Source organism: Denticeps clupeoides, chromosome 7 (assembly GCF_900700375.1).
Source record: "Denticeps clupeoides chromosome 7, fDenClu1.1, whole genome shotgun sequence".
Taxonomy (NCBI): Eukaryota; Metazoa; Chordata; class Actinopteri; order Clupeiformes; family Denticipitidae; genus Denticeps; species Denticeps clupeoides.
The window spans coordinates 719,884-737,443 of NC_041713.1; the positions used below are offsets into that span (position 1 = coordinate 719,884).

Genomic DNA, 17,560 nt, shown 5'->3' on the forward strand with positions numbered 1-17,560 from the left:
GGGAAGATGAAGGAGTCCTCCATCTTGGTGACGTCATACAGACAGACGCACAGGCCGACGTTGTAAACAACCTGCACACAACACGCAGCAGAGGCTCAGCCCGCCCGCTGGAGACATTTTCACTCTCTTTCCGGCACAAGATGCGCGGACCGGCGGCTCTCACCTTGTTCGCCAGCTTCTTGTTCAGCTCCTCGACTATCGCGTCGTTCAGCGGCCGCTGGAAGTTCCACGGCGGGATCCGGACGGTGTCGATCATCTCCACCAGGACGAACATCCTGCGAGCCTTCACCCCTGACCCCTACACGCCTAAATGCCAGCCGCTGTCGAGACACACGCGTCAAACGTGGCTGTAGTTTTAATCTGGTCCAGCATGGCTGCCGTCAACCGACACGTCGCTCGCACGCGCTGTCATTTCACGACAGGGCGTCACCATTTGCGTTCTGTCGTAAAAACAGCAGCAGGACTTATTCTAAAGTGATATTTAACATATCAATGTAGTATGTATTCACGTATAAATGTATTCAATATAAACAACCATACGATAATGAAAAAGAACTCAATCCGATTTATGGGTAGACAAAAATCATAATTAATTACTATTAATAATTTATTACTATCCATCTTTTAATGAAATTTACTTGTTTTACCTTAGAGCTAATTTAACATTTATTAAATGCTTCCTTCAGCCTTTGTTACATGGCAAATTCTAACCTGCAGCTATTTAGAAAAAGAGAAGATCGTAAGAATAAGTATTTATCCAGCAATAAAACAAGATTTAAAAGTACTCAATTAGCTGAAACTAAATTGCTGTGAGTAATTAGAGATTGTGGTGGGGAAATAAAATAAAAAAAATATTCAGGCACATCAGATAAATATTTTATTTCCATTCAGAAAGATGGTCTAAAATCTGTCCTGACATCTGGCGATCTATAAAACTGCAAACAATCAAAACAGAGAGTGATGTGTCTGAAATAACCAGGATTAAGAAAGCAGATGATTCACAAGGGGAAAAGAAAATGACATTAAACGCGCCAAAAGTAAACTGAAACCACGGAACAACGCACTGGTTTAGAGAATTGTTCAGAATAAAACAGTTACAAAATTCATTGTTAGAACATATTACTATTTTTTTTTTTATCCCATTTAGACATAGCATTGAATGGTCACGGATTCATGGAAAACCGCAGAAAATGTAAATATATTCATGCCAGAACACAGGCCCTCCGCCTTCACAGCCAATTTGGAACAAATTCTGTTTTTAAAAGCGGAAATCCAGGCACAGACTGGACTAAAGTCCACAGATTTCCCATTTTCCCCTTGTCTGCTGATCCCCACCCAACAATTGCACCAAAAAGCAGTCGGAACTGCACCGAACACGCAGCGGCACCAGCTTTATACAATCAAACCACGCCAAGGCCCAAACGGTGGAATCCGGGAGTGAGGGCTGGAGTTAGAGAGACTGCAACAAAACCTTTCAGAAGCCGAGCCAAGGAGTGGCCCAACAAAGTGGGCGGGGCCTTAAATTAGACATACAGGACCAATCTCAATGTGAATATGACACATTACAGTTAACATGAATAATCCTGACATTCTTCATTACGGAACGTAACAGATTCTAGGGAGACCTGGTCCTGCAGGGTTCTGGTGCAGATCCAGTTCTCGCCACTCGGGAGTGTGAAATGTGTTACTACGACGACGAAGCAGAAGCTGGAGTGTACTGCTAGCACTACTTTTAGTTAATGGGTCAGGAGTTGTTTGCTTTCATACAACAAATATACACATTTTCAACAGCAGCCACGTGTGTGTGTGTGTGGGGACGGGCGGGCGTGTGCGCGTTCAATTTGTACAGCGACCTGTGGGGGGGGGGGGGGAGTGTGTGTGTGTGTGAGGGAGTGTGTTCAGGGAGGTGGAGTCAAGCCAGGTGCCTCATCATTTCCACCGCTTTGTGCAATCCCGCCCCTCTCAAAAAAGCCCCGCCCCTCCCGCTCTCTCAGCATGACACCCGGCTCAGTGCTGCAGCTCCTTCATCCTGTTGAGGGCGCTGCCGGCCTGGAACCACTCGATCTGCGTCTCGTTGAAGGTGTGGTTGAGCTCGATGGTGTCCTCGCTGCCGTCGCCGTGTTTCACCACCGCTTTCAGGGGCTGCGCAGGAGAAAACTGAGTCGTCACCACAGGAGCATAGTCAGCCTCAGCAGACGTGAAAATAAAACTGGATCTATTACCTTGCCAGGGGCAAAGGACTTGAGGCCAACAATGGAGATCTTGTCATCAGGACGGATCTTGTCATAGTCTCTGGGGTCGGCGAAGGTCAGGGGCAGCAGGCCTTGCTTTTTCAGGTTGGTCTCTGACAGTGAGAGGGTTAACAAAAAAAAAAATGAACTCATAACTTCACTAGATTTAAGACTACGTTTAAGTAATTTTAATTTTTTTTTTTTTTAAGCACTAAAAGAGTGAGTGAGGAGGGGTCGAAGACCGACCACCACAGACCATGGATCCTGGCGAAGCTCTTGACTATGATGGCCCGCCCTCCCAGGTGCCGGGGCTCGAGAGCGGCGTGCTCCCTGCTGGACCCTTCACCGTAGTTCTCATCCCCGACCACCACCCAGTGCACGCCATTGGCCTTACACAGAAAAAGGAAGACACCACATCATGCAAAATGATTATTCTTCATTTTCATTCTAATACGCAATTTAAATAAATCGAATACATTAATGGCTCGTACCTTGTAGTGGCGGGCCACGTCGGGAACGCCTCCGTACTCGCCAGTCAGGTAGTTGCGGACCTTGTTGACCGCGTCGTTCTCGCTGTTGACCGCCCCGATCAGCAGGTTGTTGGAGATGTTGTCCAGGTGACCGCGGAACTTGAGCCAGGGGCCGGCGGCACTGATGTGGTCGGTGGTGCACTTGCCTTTTACCTGCGGTGACGCAACGGAAACGATGCAGAATCATACAGCAATTAAATCATTAGAAAAAAATGCTGATCCAACTTTGATGTTACGTCCTTAAAACAAGTCAAAAATGGCGCTCAGTAGGGGGTGTGGCCTCCACGTGCCTGTATGACCTCCCTACAACGCCTGGCATGCTCCTGATGAGGTGGCAGATGGTCTCCTCAGGGATCTCCTCCCAGACCTGGACTAAAGTATCCACCAACTCCTGGTGGTGCAATGTGGTGTTGGTGGATTGAGGGAGACATGATGGGAAATTTTTGTAAAAAAGGTTTGGGGAACGGGCGGGCCAGTTCATAGCGTCAATTCCTTTGTCTCGCATTGTCTTGCAATAGAAGGAACCCAGGGCCAACCGCACCACCATATGGTCTCACAAGGGGTCTGAGGATCTCATCTTGGTACCAGTCAGGCTACCTCTAGTGAGCACACGGAGGACTGTGCAGCCCCCCAAAGAAATGCCACCCCACACCATTACTGACCCACAAACCGGTCATGCTGGAGAATGTTGCAGGCAGCAGAACGCCAGACTCATGCCTGTCACATGCGGTCAGTGTGAACCTGCTTTCATCTGTGAAGAGCACAGGGTGCCAGTGGCGAATTTGCAAATCCTGGTGTTCTCTGGTAAACTCCAAATGTGCTGCACAGTGTTGGGCTACAAGCACAACCTCCACTTGTGGATGTCAGGCCCTCATGGAGTCTGTTCCTGACCGTTTGGGGACGTCTTGCTGATTTGCTATAATTTCTACCTGATGTCTATTCCATTCGCACAACAGCATGTGAACTTGATGGTGAATCAGTGTTGATTCCTAAGCGGACAGTTCGATTTCTCAGAAGTGTGACTGACTTGGAGTTACGTGTGTTGGCTAGGTGCTCCATTTATTTTTCGAACGGTGTTCAGGATTAGAACATTAAACACAATTTTTAGAATTAAGAAATCAAATATTGAAGTAGCATAACTAAGGTGACTGGGATTGTAGTAACCTAGTGGGCAAAACCCTACAACTACCGTTGTGCCCCTAAACAAGACACTTAACCGTGAGTGTCTCCAGGGGGACAGTCCCTGTAACTACTGAGTAATACGCTCTGGATAAGAGTGTCTGGTAAACGCTGAAATGTACGTTTTGGCAATAAATAGAGCAAAATATCAAAAATCACTTAATATATTCATGTCTGTATCGATTGGGAACCCTAATAAGGACCGACTCATTTATAAATAGAATCCTCCAGGAAAAGGTCATGAAGTGATAAAATAAGAGTACAGAGAGCAGCACAGACAGAATGGCGGTACCTTGATGAGGACGCTCAGGTTCTCCAGGTCCTTCCCGCTCCACTTGTCGAAGGGCTCCAGCAGCTGCAGCCGGTTGCTGGCCGGGTTGACGTCGACACGGACCGAGGTGCCGTCCTCGGGCGGGTGCTGGTAGGTGTCCTGGCCGGGGTCGAAGTCGCGGAGGGGCAGCTCGTCACCTGTGGGTGGCTGCAGCTTGAACTTCTCACCGTTGGCCCCGGTGAGGTAGTCCCTCTCGGGGTCAAATTTCAGGGTACCAGCGATGGCCAGTGCGGTGACAATCTGTACAAAAAAAAAAAAAAAAAAAAAAAAAAAAAAAAAGATATAATATATATTCATTCCTTTTTCATGACTCCTTTTCTTTGCACACATGACTGTTAGTCCCCAAATACCTCAGGCGAGGTCACAAATGCGTGGGTGGCTGGGTTGGCATCGTTCCTGGCAGTAAAGTTCCTGTTGAAGGACGTGACGATGGTGTTCTTCTCCCCTTTCTTCACGTCTTTCCTGAGGTGCAGAAAATATTAAAAGATAGACAGATACAGGGCACGGAGAGAACAGGGAGGAATCCTTAAAGGATCAAAAGCTTGAGCAAGGATTTTCCCAATATCCAGAATATCCGAATCCTTCTCAGGAGGACGTCCTCTGATGGGGAAGTGGGGACCATTTCTGCACTGCCTCAGTTCATTTCTATGTTATAATATTGTACTATAATTTAATAAAAATAAAATGTTGAGTGACTAACATTAAAACGGTACGAAGGATCTCACCTGTCCCACTGACCAATGCAAGGCCCACAGGCGTTGGCCAGAACCACCCCACCAGCTTCCCTCAGGATCTGAGCCTGTACAGATAGAAACGGCAGCAGTGAGGGGACCAGGCCGGAGGCGGCCAACAGAACGCCGCTGCTCGTGCTCCCAACTCACGTATCCGTCGCGCTCGATGGTGGCGCGGATCTGCTCCGACCCGGGGGTCACCGTGAACTGGGCCTTGCACTTGAGGCCGTGGTCCAGCGCCTGCTTGGCCAGGGAGGCGGCACGACCCATGTCTTCATAGCTGGAGTTGGTGCAGCTGCCGATCAGACCTGGGGAGTAAGAAACAAGACATGGACGTTCATATTAGTCACAGAATCGCATGAAAAATAAAATGCTACTAACGACACCATCACTAATCTTCTTTTTCTAGCATTTGTGCAAACAACAAGCAGGGCGTTGGCACTAAATACTGACCCACTTTCACTTCCAGGGGCCAACCGCTCTTCTCAGCCACAGAACCAACCTCGGACACCGGGTGGGCCAGGTCAGGGGTGAAGGGCCCGTTGATGTGGGGCTTCAGCTGACAGAACGATGAAAGAATGAAACTATCAGGTTTTTTTTTTTTTTTTTTTAAATCGGTTCTGAACACCCAGGACCACACGTTCGAGACGCAACGTGCATACCTCGCTGAGGTTGAGCTCAATCAGCTGGTCGTACTCACAGCCGGCGTCGGGCACCAGACAGTCCTTATACTCATCAGCCAGAGCAGCGATTTCTACAGGAGCCAAGAAGACAAATATAAAATATATATAAAAATGTAAATTTGCCGGCCGGGTCGCTACGTACCTCCACGGCCGGTCTTCTCCAGGTAGGTCTTCATGCGGTGGTTGTAGGGGAACACCGAGGTCGTGGCGCCGATCTCGGCTCCCATGTTGCAGATCGTGGCCATCCCTGCAGGACGAGGTCAGCTGTTATTATTAAAATATGATTTGAAGTTCTTAAAGATCCCCTATCAAAAACTGACAGATGATTTAACATTAATACGAGTTCCCCAGTCCGTCTACGGTCCTAGAAATGGCGATGGGTGTAAAGAGTGTTTGGTCGTTCTGCATCACCGTTCAGGGAGCAGCTCAGACGGTCGGATCTGACGTCATAAGGGGAAAGGTTACCTCCCGTTTCTCATGCCCAGAGAATTTCTGCCCAGATAATTACCTGCCCCTCCCCTAAAACATCATCTCCACCGACCGTCATGGCTTCCAAACATGTGAAGCACTGCAGTTGCTCGGTGATTGGGGCAAAGGGAAGAGAAAAAAAAAAAAAAAAAAAAAAAAAAATGGTGGGAGGCGTTGACGTCATTTCCGCAAATGCCGCTCAATTTCTATAGGCCGCTCGCCTCCTCATTAGCATTTAAAGCTGCAGATGGTGAGATGGAAATCTCACTGTGGGACTGGATCAAAGTGGCTATAATTCTGCACCAAGAAACCAGATATAGAATTAGGGGACCAAACAAGACCGAAATAAAATCAAACCTTCAACATCAGGAGGGCATTTGGAGGCCATGTTGCAGTCAAACATGTCACTCTGTAACAGTACACACCGCATGAACTGGTGAAGTCCAGCAGTGACCTCTGCACCAGTCAGACCTACAGGTCTCACCCGTGCATGAGATGGAATCCACCCCAGGTCCATGATACTCCACTATGGCGCCGGTCCCCCCCTTCACAGTCAGGATGCCCGCCACCTTCAGGATCACGTCTTTAGGAGAGGTCCAGCCTGAGAGCGAGCCGGTCAGCTTCACACCAATCACCTGCAGGAGACCGAGGCCCACCCGCCCGGTTACACGCGACAGGGATCTCGGCCAACCAACAAGGTAATTAACGAAGGAGCCACTCACTTTGGGACACTTGAGCTCCCAGGGGATTCCGGCCATGACGTCGACGGCGTCCGCTCCACCAACACCGATGCAAATACCACCAACGCCGCCTCCGTTGGGCGTGTGGGAGTCTGTGCCTATCAGCATGACCCCAGGGTAGGCGTAGTTTTCCAGAATGATCTGAAGTTCCGAAACGAAGTTCCAATTAAAACCCCATCAGACCACTGAAGGATACCAGCAGAGCATCAGACAACGCTCCCTACCTGATGGATGATTCCAGAACCGGGCTTCCAGAACCCAACTCCATATTTGGCTCCAGCCGTGGCCAGGAAATTGTACACCTCATGATTCACTTCCTGCAGTGAAAGGAAGGGGAGGAGTTAGAATCTGCCAGCAGCAGCAGTGCATGCTGGGACTGACGCTCCACAGCAGGCTCTGTAGAGAACTGGGGTCACTCGTCATCGGGCTGAAGGTCAAAGGGCCACCACTCACCCAGCAGCCAGCAGGTGCAAGGCATTACAAGATCCGGACGCGAATATGTAGTGGCGCCGTAAAGCATAGTTCTATATTTATATAGCTTTAGATTTGCACTGCCGAATTCCTCCTGGAGCAGAAATAAAACTTCACCAGGCCTCCGTTGAAGAAAGGGTGGAGACGGAGCCACAGCTCTTCAGTATTGAATGATTATCTCTACTGATAATGACTCATTTCCAACCACATAATAGCATGTTATGTATTTTAGGGCTGAGTGAGAACGAGAAAAACCTCACGCAGCGACGGTGAACTCTGAATGTGAATTAATATAAGGATTATTTTATTTTCAGAATAGACCAGAAACATTCATACAAAAATATAATGGAATGTTGTGTTGTGTGCTGCAGCCTGCGGCCCCGCCCACGCCGCTCACCTTTGCTTTGCGCAGGTCCTGGGCCCCGCCCGCCTGCGCCTCGATCAGGTGGTCGCAGTGGATGGTGGAGGGGACGGCCACCCTGGGCAGGCCGCTGCTGATGAACTGCAGCATGGCCATCTGCGCGGTGGCATCCTGCATGGCGACGCGGTCCGGCCGCAGGCGCAGGTAGGTGCGGCCCCGGACGATCTCCTGCCCATGTGGGTCGTCCAGGTGACCGTAGACGATCTTCTCCGAAAGCGTGAGCGGGCGGTCGAGCCTGATGGGGAAGAGATTCATCGTATCTGGTCCACCTCCTCTAATTTACGTGTGGTATGGCTGGCAGTAGCCTAGTGGGTAAGACCCTCGCCTATGAACCAGAAGAGCCAGGTCAAAAACCGCTCTCACTACCATCGTGTCCCTGAGCAGGACACTTAACCCTGAGTGTCTCCAGGGAGGGACTGTCCCTGTAACTACTGATTGTAAGTCGCTCTGGATAAGGGCGTCTGGTAAATGCTGTAAATGTAGATGTGTGTGGGACGCTGCTGTGCCGGGACGCTGCCGACCTTCTCCGGACGATGTTGACGTTGGAGTGCAGGTTCTGGTAGTTGACGCTGGAGTCCGGCTCGAAGCGGCTCATGGACACCTTGGCCTTGGCGCTGAAGGCGGCCGACACATGGAGCCGCCGGGCACCATCACCCAGTGCAAGCTGCACACAGACAACGTGACGGGACAATAAAGGATTATAAAGCTGTAAAAATAAACGCTGGGTCTGCTGGGACGGAGCGCCTGTAGCCGGTAACCTTGCGGTCACCTTGTCAACTGCGCGACAGGCGGAGGGACCGTCGCGACACGCACAGGCTCGCTTGGTGGAAGAAAAGGGGAGCGACCAGGCGGGGAGTCGGGGCGCGGCGGGTCGGAGACGCGGTCTCAGTCAGCGGCCACCAGACGTCGCCGGCAGCCGGTGGCGGGGACACGGTGACCTGACGCGCTGCGCGGCCGCCGCAGCCAGCGACCGCCGCGCCCTTTACGGGACCAGAGTCAAAACGACGGAAACGCACAAAGACGCACAAAGCAAAGCGGTTCGGGGCACAAAAATAGATAATTTCACACGAATAGTCGCTTACCCGCAGCCGCGTCACAGTCATGCAGTAAGACGCCATTTTGTTCACTGACAAAGATGCGTCGCTGCCGGCTGACGTCACAGTCCGACTTTTAAAGCCCCGGAAACGCCCACTTCCGGTCGGCCTGCAGGACTGTCTCACAATGTCGGCCATGTTGGCTGAGGCTCGCCGACATAAAACGTGCTGTTGTTGTGCTGAAATCAAACGTCACGTTGCGGACGGGATCTTCATCACCTTGGCGGTTCGGGATGTGGTCCACTTTCTTTCAACACTGGACATTTGAACAAGGACACAAAACATAAAGTGCAACAATGTATAAAAATGCTGAACAAAATTGCAATCAGGTAGATCAGAAGAGAAAATAAAGAAGGGGATTAAGTGAAGTGATTGTGATGCCCAGCACATGGTAAAACGTGTCCTCTGCATTTAACCATCACCCTAGGTGAGCAGTGGGCACCATGACAGGCGCCCGGGGAGCAGTGTGTGGGGACGGTGCTTTGCTCAGTGGCACCTTGGCGGGTCAGGATTCAAAACCGGCAAACCTTGTCATTACGAGTCCACTTTCTTAACCACTAGGCCACCACTGCCCCAGACAGTTCCCGTGCAGGGAGGGGAAGATAGGTCAATCAGAATACAGGATCATGTCATTTGATCAGCAAAAGCAAAAAATAGTTATATTCATGTCATTCATACATTCAAGTCTTTTTTTAGAAATGAATTTGTTCACTACGCCAGGGTCTGTGCTCTTAGAGCAACAAAAAATTATTCCAGAAAATTCTTCATACCTGGTTATATATTAAATTCATACTCAATGTTTATTCTTCTGTCATTCTTGTTTTTTGAAAATCTATCCATGTTTTTGTCTTATAGAAATAGTAATATCGCTTTACCATTAAAGTACTGAAAATAAAAACCCAAATCTATATGTGGTTTAATTAATGGTTTATTTTGATATAAAATGCAGTAAAAATCATATGATTTCCCAAATCATGTCTCATAGGTTCCTACAGGTTATTAATTATTCTGAGCTTGCTAATTTCTTATTTGACAAAATATAATTAATTTAATTGAAATATTAAGCAATAACACGTGTACCAGGAGGATGGTGAGGAGTATTGAAGGGTGAAATATGTATGGGCATAAGAGAGATTTTGGAAAAATTGACATATACTTGTCAAAGGAAAGCTCTCAAATAAATTCTTATTAAATCATTTAATCAAAAGTGATTTTGAATAAAATAAAGTATTGTTCACTATGTTTTTTAAAAAGTAAATTGGTAATAAATGTGGTAATTTATGCCAGTTTTGCTCTCTATATATAGCTTTAAGCCATATATATGAAGGATGGATGGCTGACTTATGCGTAACTCAGAATTAATAGATTAATAAGAACAGAAAAAACAAAAAACGTGTGAATATCTGAATGATATTTGGAACATTTGACAATAACACAGCTGAGAATTGCTCTTTGGTCCCTTTCTCTGTGCTCTGAGAATATAAATCCAGTATTTCCATCGATTGGGTTTCATGCATTTCATGTGGGTGGCATACTGTTCCCACTTATTTGACATAATTAATTTGTCTGACCAATTAAGCGTGTACAATCAGCACATGCATCCAGGTGGACGCTGCAGAAATGACATTAACGGTCTCCAACCACAACAAACCACATATCCCATGATGCCCGGGTGGGCGCTGATTGGACGCCCGCAAGCCCGGCCGGGTCCGACCCTCCCTCCCGCGGTCCAATAGCGGCTCTGTTGCTATCACGGTCTGTATTTTTAGCAACCGCGCAGCACCGCTGTCGACTCGGAGATGTCCCGTCGCCAAAAACTAGGTCGACGGAAGACGATCGCACGAAGGCGTTTAAATCCAACGCTCGACTTTTTAACGTCGACGACGTCTAGAAATGACAACTGGCCAGGCTGTTGACTGTTGAAATCACACGAAATGTATTCGTGTTTTTTTTATTTCGTTTAATTATGCCATGAAAACAGTAATCCGTTGTCAGCATTCCGTAGGAAGTGTAATTAAATTAACATTTCATGGCTTGGATGACCACTCAATATGATTTACCTTTTTTTTAAATCTCTTTTAATCTGTTATCACAACATAGGTTAAGGAAGTAGTTCCGGCCGGAGCCGCGCCACAGGCCGGAGGGTGTGGAGGTTGTGTTGTATAAATGCGCGCGGTTGTCAACAGCAAAGTTTCCTCTCATGGCTGCCTGCGTTCGGACGAGCAGCCGCTGCTGGCTCCATTCATAGTTTTTAATCGGGAATCCAGCTGGGAGGGGGCCGCGTTTCCCGTTTTTCCTGGCTGCAGCGGGGTCATCCTCTTGTTCGTCCGTTTTGTAAGAAGAGGACCTTCCTCGGCCCACCAGTGAGTATAAATAGCGTCTCCACGTCGCTCAGCGAGTATATATCAGGTTTTTTTTCTTTAATCTGTTATTGCTTCAATAAACGGGTAACCTGCATTCCTAGTTTACACATGTATGTTCAAAGTGCACAGTATAAAACCACAAAGTTATTTGTTTAACGTTTTAAAGGTATTGCATTGCATAGTGCAGGACCGTTTAGAACCGTTTAGAGCCGAATAAAATCTTGAATCAGGCAAAATATGAAATCTGACACCATGATCACAGACCCGTCTTCCCCAATCTAATTATTTATGGCCACTGGCATCTTCAGTTCTTTTAACTTCTTACCTCCTTTCATCCCCGTGGTTTTATGTTTAAGTTCTAGTTAGTTGCGACAAAAGTCGCATTTCACTTTTATTCCGCTTGCAACGTGACGCCCGCAAAGTTACGCAATGACCCCCGAGTTGACCCCACCCCGTTTTGTATCGCGAGATAACGTCCCGTCTGTCACGACGGCCTGGCCGTGCGTCGGGGTGACATTGAATGACATTGGCCGGCCCGAGGTGTCGCCGTGCGCCGGCGTGAGCTGCTGGTTCCGCGGCGTGTTTACTTGCCTCGAAAAGGAACGACATGCACGATAAACGCGACGCGGCGCTGTTTGGATATTATCTCGACCCCGTGGACCTCTCATCCAAACGCACGCCGAGTTCGAGCGGACGAGAAATTAGAGGGAAAAAATGGGAGAATTCCGACGTGAAATATGAAAGCGGAGGCAGATCGTTAACCCGGCCGGGCTGTCGCAGCAGAACCGTGTTTTGAAGGCGCGGGGGCGGGCAGGCGTGGTGACGTCACACGCGGTGCATCCTGGGAAATGTGTGCGCGGCGTCTTCCATTTTGCACGTGCGCGGGGGACTAATCAAAGATGAACCAAAAAACTCCTTCCTGTTGAAATGTTTTTTTTTATTAAGTGAAGTGATTGTCTCTTGTGACGCACAGCACACGGTACACACAGTGAAATTGTCCTCTGCATTTAACCATCACCCTTGGTGAGCAGTGGGCACCATGACAGGTGCCCGGGGAGCAGTGTGTGGGGATGGTACTTTGCTCAGTGGCACCTTGGCGGATCGGGATTCGAACCGGCAACCTTCTGATTACGGGGCCACTTCCTTAACCGCTAGGTCACCACTGACCCCTTGTGAATTCAGAGATTTAATTGTAATGAAATGTTCCTCTTTTGCGTGTAGGCCTGAGGGTGGAAGATCACCGACGGAACTGGAGAAACCCCACCGTCACTACGTACCTTTTCTTCTCCCCAGAGCGGGTTAAGAAGATGTGATTTGTAAACCATCCGGAGCTGTTCGCACGGAGAAACCACTCTCTTCCCACCATGCACCTGGAGGTGAAAGTGGCCCTGAACTTCATTGTGTCCTACTTGTACAACAAACTGCCGCGGCGCCGGGCCGATCTGTTCGGAGAAGAGCTGGAGCAGATCCTCATGTCCCGTTTTGAGGGTCACTGGTATCCCGAGAGCCCGCTGCGGGGTTCGGCGTTCCGATGCCTCCACCTGGGATCCCTGAAGGACCCTGTGGTGGAGTTGGCCGCCAAGAGGAGCGGCTTGGACACCGAGGAGGTTCGCGCCAACGTTCCTGCGGAGCTGAGCATCTGGATCGACCCGTACGAGGTGTCCTACCAGATCGGGGAGAAAGGAGCCGTGAAGGTGCTGTACTTCGAAGACCCGCCGGGACTGGCCAGCGAGTTGGACAGGCCTGAGGCAGGAAGTGGCTTCAGCAACGGGGACCTGGAGGCCGAGGAGGTGAAGAGTTTCGGCTTCAATCCCGACGCCCAGGTGTTCATCCCGATCGCAGGCCAGGTTTCCCCGGTCCTGCTGCAGTCCCTGTCCAGCTCCCCTACGCCCCTCGCTACCTCGTCCTGCCAGGGCCTGCTCGGTTACTCCATGTCCAGCTCTCCCACCGACCCGTCGTCCAACCCCTCAATACCTCCACCCCTTCACCGCCAAGTGCTAGCCTCCCCTTCCTGTCGTCTCAGCCGCAGCCACTGTCCCCCGTCCCGCCCGGCCCTCGGCCGCCCTTCAGCCGATCACCTTCACCACGGCCACCTTCGCCGCCACCAAGTTTGGCTCCACCAAGATGAAGAAGTGCAGTGGCCTGGGGTCGGCCAGCGTGACCAGCATCAGCCTGCCGCCGCGCCGCTCGCCCACCGCCATGTCCCCGTCCGGCCTGCTGAAACACAAGTCCCTGTCCCTGCACTCCTTGGGAGGCCCCGCCCCCAGCCAGCTGTCCCCCAACGCCAAAGAGTTCATCTACCCCGCCCCCCAGGTCCACCCGTACCTCGACGCCGACGTCCCGGCGCTGTTCCCGTCCGCGCACCCACATCCCCGCGCCCATGCGACCTTCGACCCCTTCTCCAGCCCGCCACCCGGTCCGGCGGTCGGGATGATCGGTGGCGGTGGCGGCGCCGTGGCGTTCGTGGAGAAGTCCCCGTTTGTGGAGGGCCTCGGCGGCTACAACCTGCAGTATCCCAGCCCCGCCTTCCAGCCGGTGGTCCTGGCCAACTGAGCCGCCCCCCCCGGGAAGCTTGTAAACGTCGGGGCGGGGCGGGAGGGGGCGGGCCGGGCCGACGCATCATCATGGCGCTGAATGTTGAGCTCTCGTTCCGTATTTCGTTTCCCGAGCGCGCACTTTTAATGAAACCTCAGCATCTTAAATGCTTACGGGGTTCCCGCTCCGCGCAGTTCGTGCCAAGTCCTCTCTCCCCGAAGCCGTCGGTGGGTCGGCCCTCGTGCGGGTTCGAGGGCGACTCTGCCGCAGTGCCGTCTCTGAACGTGGCGAGACCGGCGCCATCACGGAACAGGAGGTTCCCTGATGGGGCGGCTTGACGCGACGTCCTTCGGTACGAGTCGGCCCATCAATTTTCTCGCGCCCACCCACCCCCCCCGCGTACAGGTTGCATTCAGCAGTGCATGAAGGTGGAGGCCCAGCGACGGAGAGATACTCCTCTGTGAGGAGCCCGCGTTCCCCCGTTTTACGGTCCTTTACGCGATATGCAGTTTCTATCGAGGTTTTTTTGTAGGGGAGGGCGGGGCGTTTTGGGGACCTCCTGGCCGGAGTGTTGTCGTTTGCTGTCGTCGTGTCCCTTGCGGGTGGTGGTGGTTGGTGTTTGTTGTGTGTGTGTGGGGGGGGGGGTCTTTTATAATTGTGCCCGCAAGCGTCCTGCGTACCCTCGGCTCGTCCCACATCAGCGTTTAGTCACGTGCAGAATTATTACATTTATCATTTTCCTTTTTTTTTTTTTTTTTTTTTTAATTAACTTGAAGTGTCCTGGGTGGGAGGGTCAGTGGGTTTAAAATGGTTTGATGGGCTAGGTACAGTGGGGTAGAATTTTTTTTTTTTGGTAATTTATTTACAATTTTCTATATTTTTCCCTGTGTTCTTTTCCAGAGGAATAATCTACATTTGTAAAAGAGATATATATGCTATAATTAAATGTATAGGTATATATTTCTTATGTTTAAATATCCTTTATTTAGTTTCATATGTGCAGTTTATTTTTGCAGAAATAAATATATGAATATATATATATAGAGAGAGAGAGATCTATGAAAGATGAGGAGGATATTAAAATGTGTTTGTGCATTGTACCTTGTGTAGAATTTTGCTGAATAAACGACGGGTAACGATACGGCCTGCGAAACCTCGGTTTCTTTTCCCGCTACTTGAATGAATGTTTTTTTGGGGGGGGTGGGGCCCTGATTGATCGACCCCGCCCCCTCCTGCAGGCCGGTAGCAATAACGTGAACCCGCCGCGGTTCTCCCTCTGCTGGACTGGACTGGTCCTGGGAACTGGGGCTGCTGGGATAGTCCTGGTCCTTCAGCGCCGCATTACTCGCAGAATGTGGAATGTACAGTTCACAGCGGGAATGTCTCAAATGTAGTTTTATATCCGAGTAATATCGAACGCCTGTTTCATTATTACATAGTTTTCTTTTTGCAATAAAGAGGTTTTATTTTGTACAATTTAACACTGCAGACTAAACGGAGCTAGTAATGAAAAATAATATTCGTGTCTGTGTGTGCTATTCCTCCTCTTCTGCTCCCCTCCATATTCCCAGTTGGAGCTGGACTTATTCGAACCTTTCACACGTGGAATGCAACGACCTTTCTCTGTGCTCCCCGTGCCGGGGTTTCTTATTGTATCGGATTTAAATACCTTTTTGTTTGTTTTTTAAGTTTGTAATAAAACTGAATGATAATGGAAGCATGGAACATAACCCACCGCTCCTGTCTTCATTTCTCTCCAATCGCTAATATCACTGATCATCAAGCGTTTCCAGTTTATCCTGCTATCAAAATATGGAATGTTCTGTGTTACCAGGGAGGGCAGGCTGATGTGGCCTGAAAATAACATCACAAGTCACATGAAATACCTGGAAATTTCCTCTAAATCGCTGTGAAAATGCAAAATTCAGCGTTGTTGCAAATGGTCACCACCTTTCCTCTGACTGAAATGTAAAAAAAAAACAAAAACAATAATGTTCACGATACTCTGTTCTTTTGTCCCAGACAAGAATTCATAACTTCACGTGTAAAATATTTATAACAGTAATTCCACACCATCAAAACTGTAATCAGTGTTGTATAAAAATGTCAATTTTTGTACGATTTTTATAAAAAAAACGTTTCATTATACCCAGATATAGAATGTATATAGATATAGAATAGGGTGGTAGTAGCCTAGTGGGTAACACACTCGCCTATGAACCAGAAGACCCGGGTTCGAATCCCACTTACTACCATTGTGTCCCTGAGCAAGACACTTAACCCTAAAATTGCTCCAGGGAGACTGTCCCTGTAACTACTGATTGTAAGTCGCTCTGGATAAGGGCGTCTGATAAATGCCATAAATGTAAAATAGAATGTCCTTGAACTGGGTGTACCTCAGCTGTAAAGGTCAATATTTTACACAGCTTTTACATAGCATAGGGACAATGCTGTAAAATCTAAAAGAAATATCGGTCTGTTACAAGGCCCAATATGTACAGTCCAGGCCAAAAGCCTGGACACCTTCTCATTCAACGTGTGTTCTTTATGTTCATGACCATTTACGTTGGTAGATTCTCACTGAAGGCATCAAAACTATGAATGAACACATGTGGAGTTCTGTACTTAACAAAAAGTGGAGACCTGACCTCCACAGTCACCGGACCTGAACCCAATCCAGATGGTTTGGGGTGAGCTGGACCCCAACAAGTGCTAAACACCTCTGAGAACTCCTTCAAGACTGTTGGAGAAGCATTTCAGGTGACGACCTCTTGAAGCTCATCGAGAGAATGCCAAGAGTGTGCAAAGCAGTAATCAGAGCAAAGAAACTAGAATATAAAACATGTTTTCACTTATTTCACCTTTTTTGTTAAGTACATAACATTGGACATCTTCCCATTCAAATTTTTGGCCTGTACTGTACATTTTGCAGCAAAATAGACCCTTGAACCATCAGGAAGTGCAGAAATTGGTGGGATCATTTTGAGGTCCCGGCCCTCGGTTACACACGTACGTGTACGATCATTACACAAGGGCGTACGGGTGGCAGAATATGACAAGGTCAATAAATAAGGTCACCACGGGGTCAAGTTGAATGGAATTCCTCTTTATTCATATGCACAGCGCCGGGCAGAGAATAAAGAGCAAATATTCATATTTATACATACATATAAAACATTTTTTTTTTTTTACAAAAACGGACCTTAAAAATAAAAAATGCACCAAATAGAACGTAAAATTTAATCTGATCTTAATATTATGATCTCTGATATAAAGGAGGGTATTAATTATGCCTTTAATGCCTGTAAATCTGTTATGCCTCTAATGTGTTATGTAGATAGTCAGTAACGTATGCCCAGAGATCTTCCAAAAATGACAATATTTAATAGAAAAAGAACATTGAACACAGTGATAGTCTTTTATAGAGTGAATTTGCTGTACAACCCCACCATACAGTGCACACACACGCCGCGAGCCGGATGGAAGCCAGCACACACATTCCTCCCGACCAACGATGCAATTTAAAGCCCGGGATGGAATACCAGTGTGTGATTATCATCATTTTGCTATTGCAATATAGCATTAGCAAGTTAAATAAAGACTCCATTAAACACACACATATACACATATATATATATATATGTATATGTTTAAAAATTCTCTCCAGTTTGTGAATGACATTTTACTTAAGTACACTTAAATGCCCCCAAAAATAGTCATATTTCCCAAACGTCCCTCTGTGAATGGAAGCACAGACGCCTGAGTTACTAACAGAATACAAAT

General features: G+C 48.5%; 3 protein-coding genes across 3 annotated transcripts in view; 1 reads left to right on the forward strand and 2 right to left on the reverse strand.

Moving 5' to 3' along the window:
- Nucleotides 1-530, reverse strand: part of LOC114793688 (DNA-directed RNA polymerase III subunit RPC8-like) — a 2,069-nt gene extending 1,539 nt beyond the window's left edge. Inside the window, exons 1-2 of the mRNA XM_028985785.1 lie at nucleotides 164-530; nucleotides 1-71 (exon numbers count right to left, since the gene is read on the reverse strand). The exon at nucleotides 1-71 is cut by the window's left edge and continues 26 nt beyond it. Coding sequence (XP_028841618.1) covers nucleotides 1-71; nucleotides 164-274 — 182 coding nt within the window. The 5' untranslated portion in view covers nucleotides 275-530. The remainder of the gene's footprint in view (nucleotides 72-163) is intronic.
- Nucleotides 531-860: 330 nt separating this feature from the next.
- LOC114793659 (aconitate hydratase, mitochondrial-like) lies at nucleotides 861-8,960 on the reverse strand. The gene is made up of 17 exons (XM_028985755.1): nucleotides 8,868-8,960; nucleotides 8,307-8,449; nucleotides 7,762-8,020; nucleotides 7,118-7,210; nucleotides 6,876-7,034; nucleotides 6,638-6,788; nucleotides 5,828-5,932; nucleotides 5,665-5,756; nucleotides 5,456-5,561; nucleotides 5,153-5,310; nucleotides 4,997-5,070; nucleotides 4,622-4,733; nucleotides 4,233-4,511; nucleotides 2,723-2,914; nucleotides 2,488-2,620; nucleotides 2,223-2,344; nucleotides 861-2,142 (listed from the first exon to the last, which is right to left on the reverse strand). The coding sequence occupies exons 1-17, from the start codon at nucleotides 8,901-8,903 to the stop codon at nucleotides 2,008-2,010; spliced, it is 2,349 nt and encodes a 782-aa protein (XP_028841588.1). The 5' UTR covers nucleotides 8,904-8,960; the 3' UTR covers nucleotides 861-2,007.
- Nucleotides 8,961-12,328: 3,368 nt separating this feature from the next.
- On the forward strand, nucleotides 12,329-14,089 carry LOC114793676 (protein Tob2-like). The gene is given in 3 exon segments (XM_028985774.1): nucleotides 12,329-13,207; nucleotides 13,210-13,274; nucleotides 13,277-14,089. Coding segments are annotated over 3 exon segments (1,185 nt in total). The 5' UTR covers nucleotides 12,329-12,606; the 3' UTR covers nucleotides 13,796-14,089.
- The last annotated feature ends 3,471 nt before the right edge of the window (nucleotides 14,090-17,560 follow it).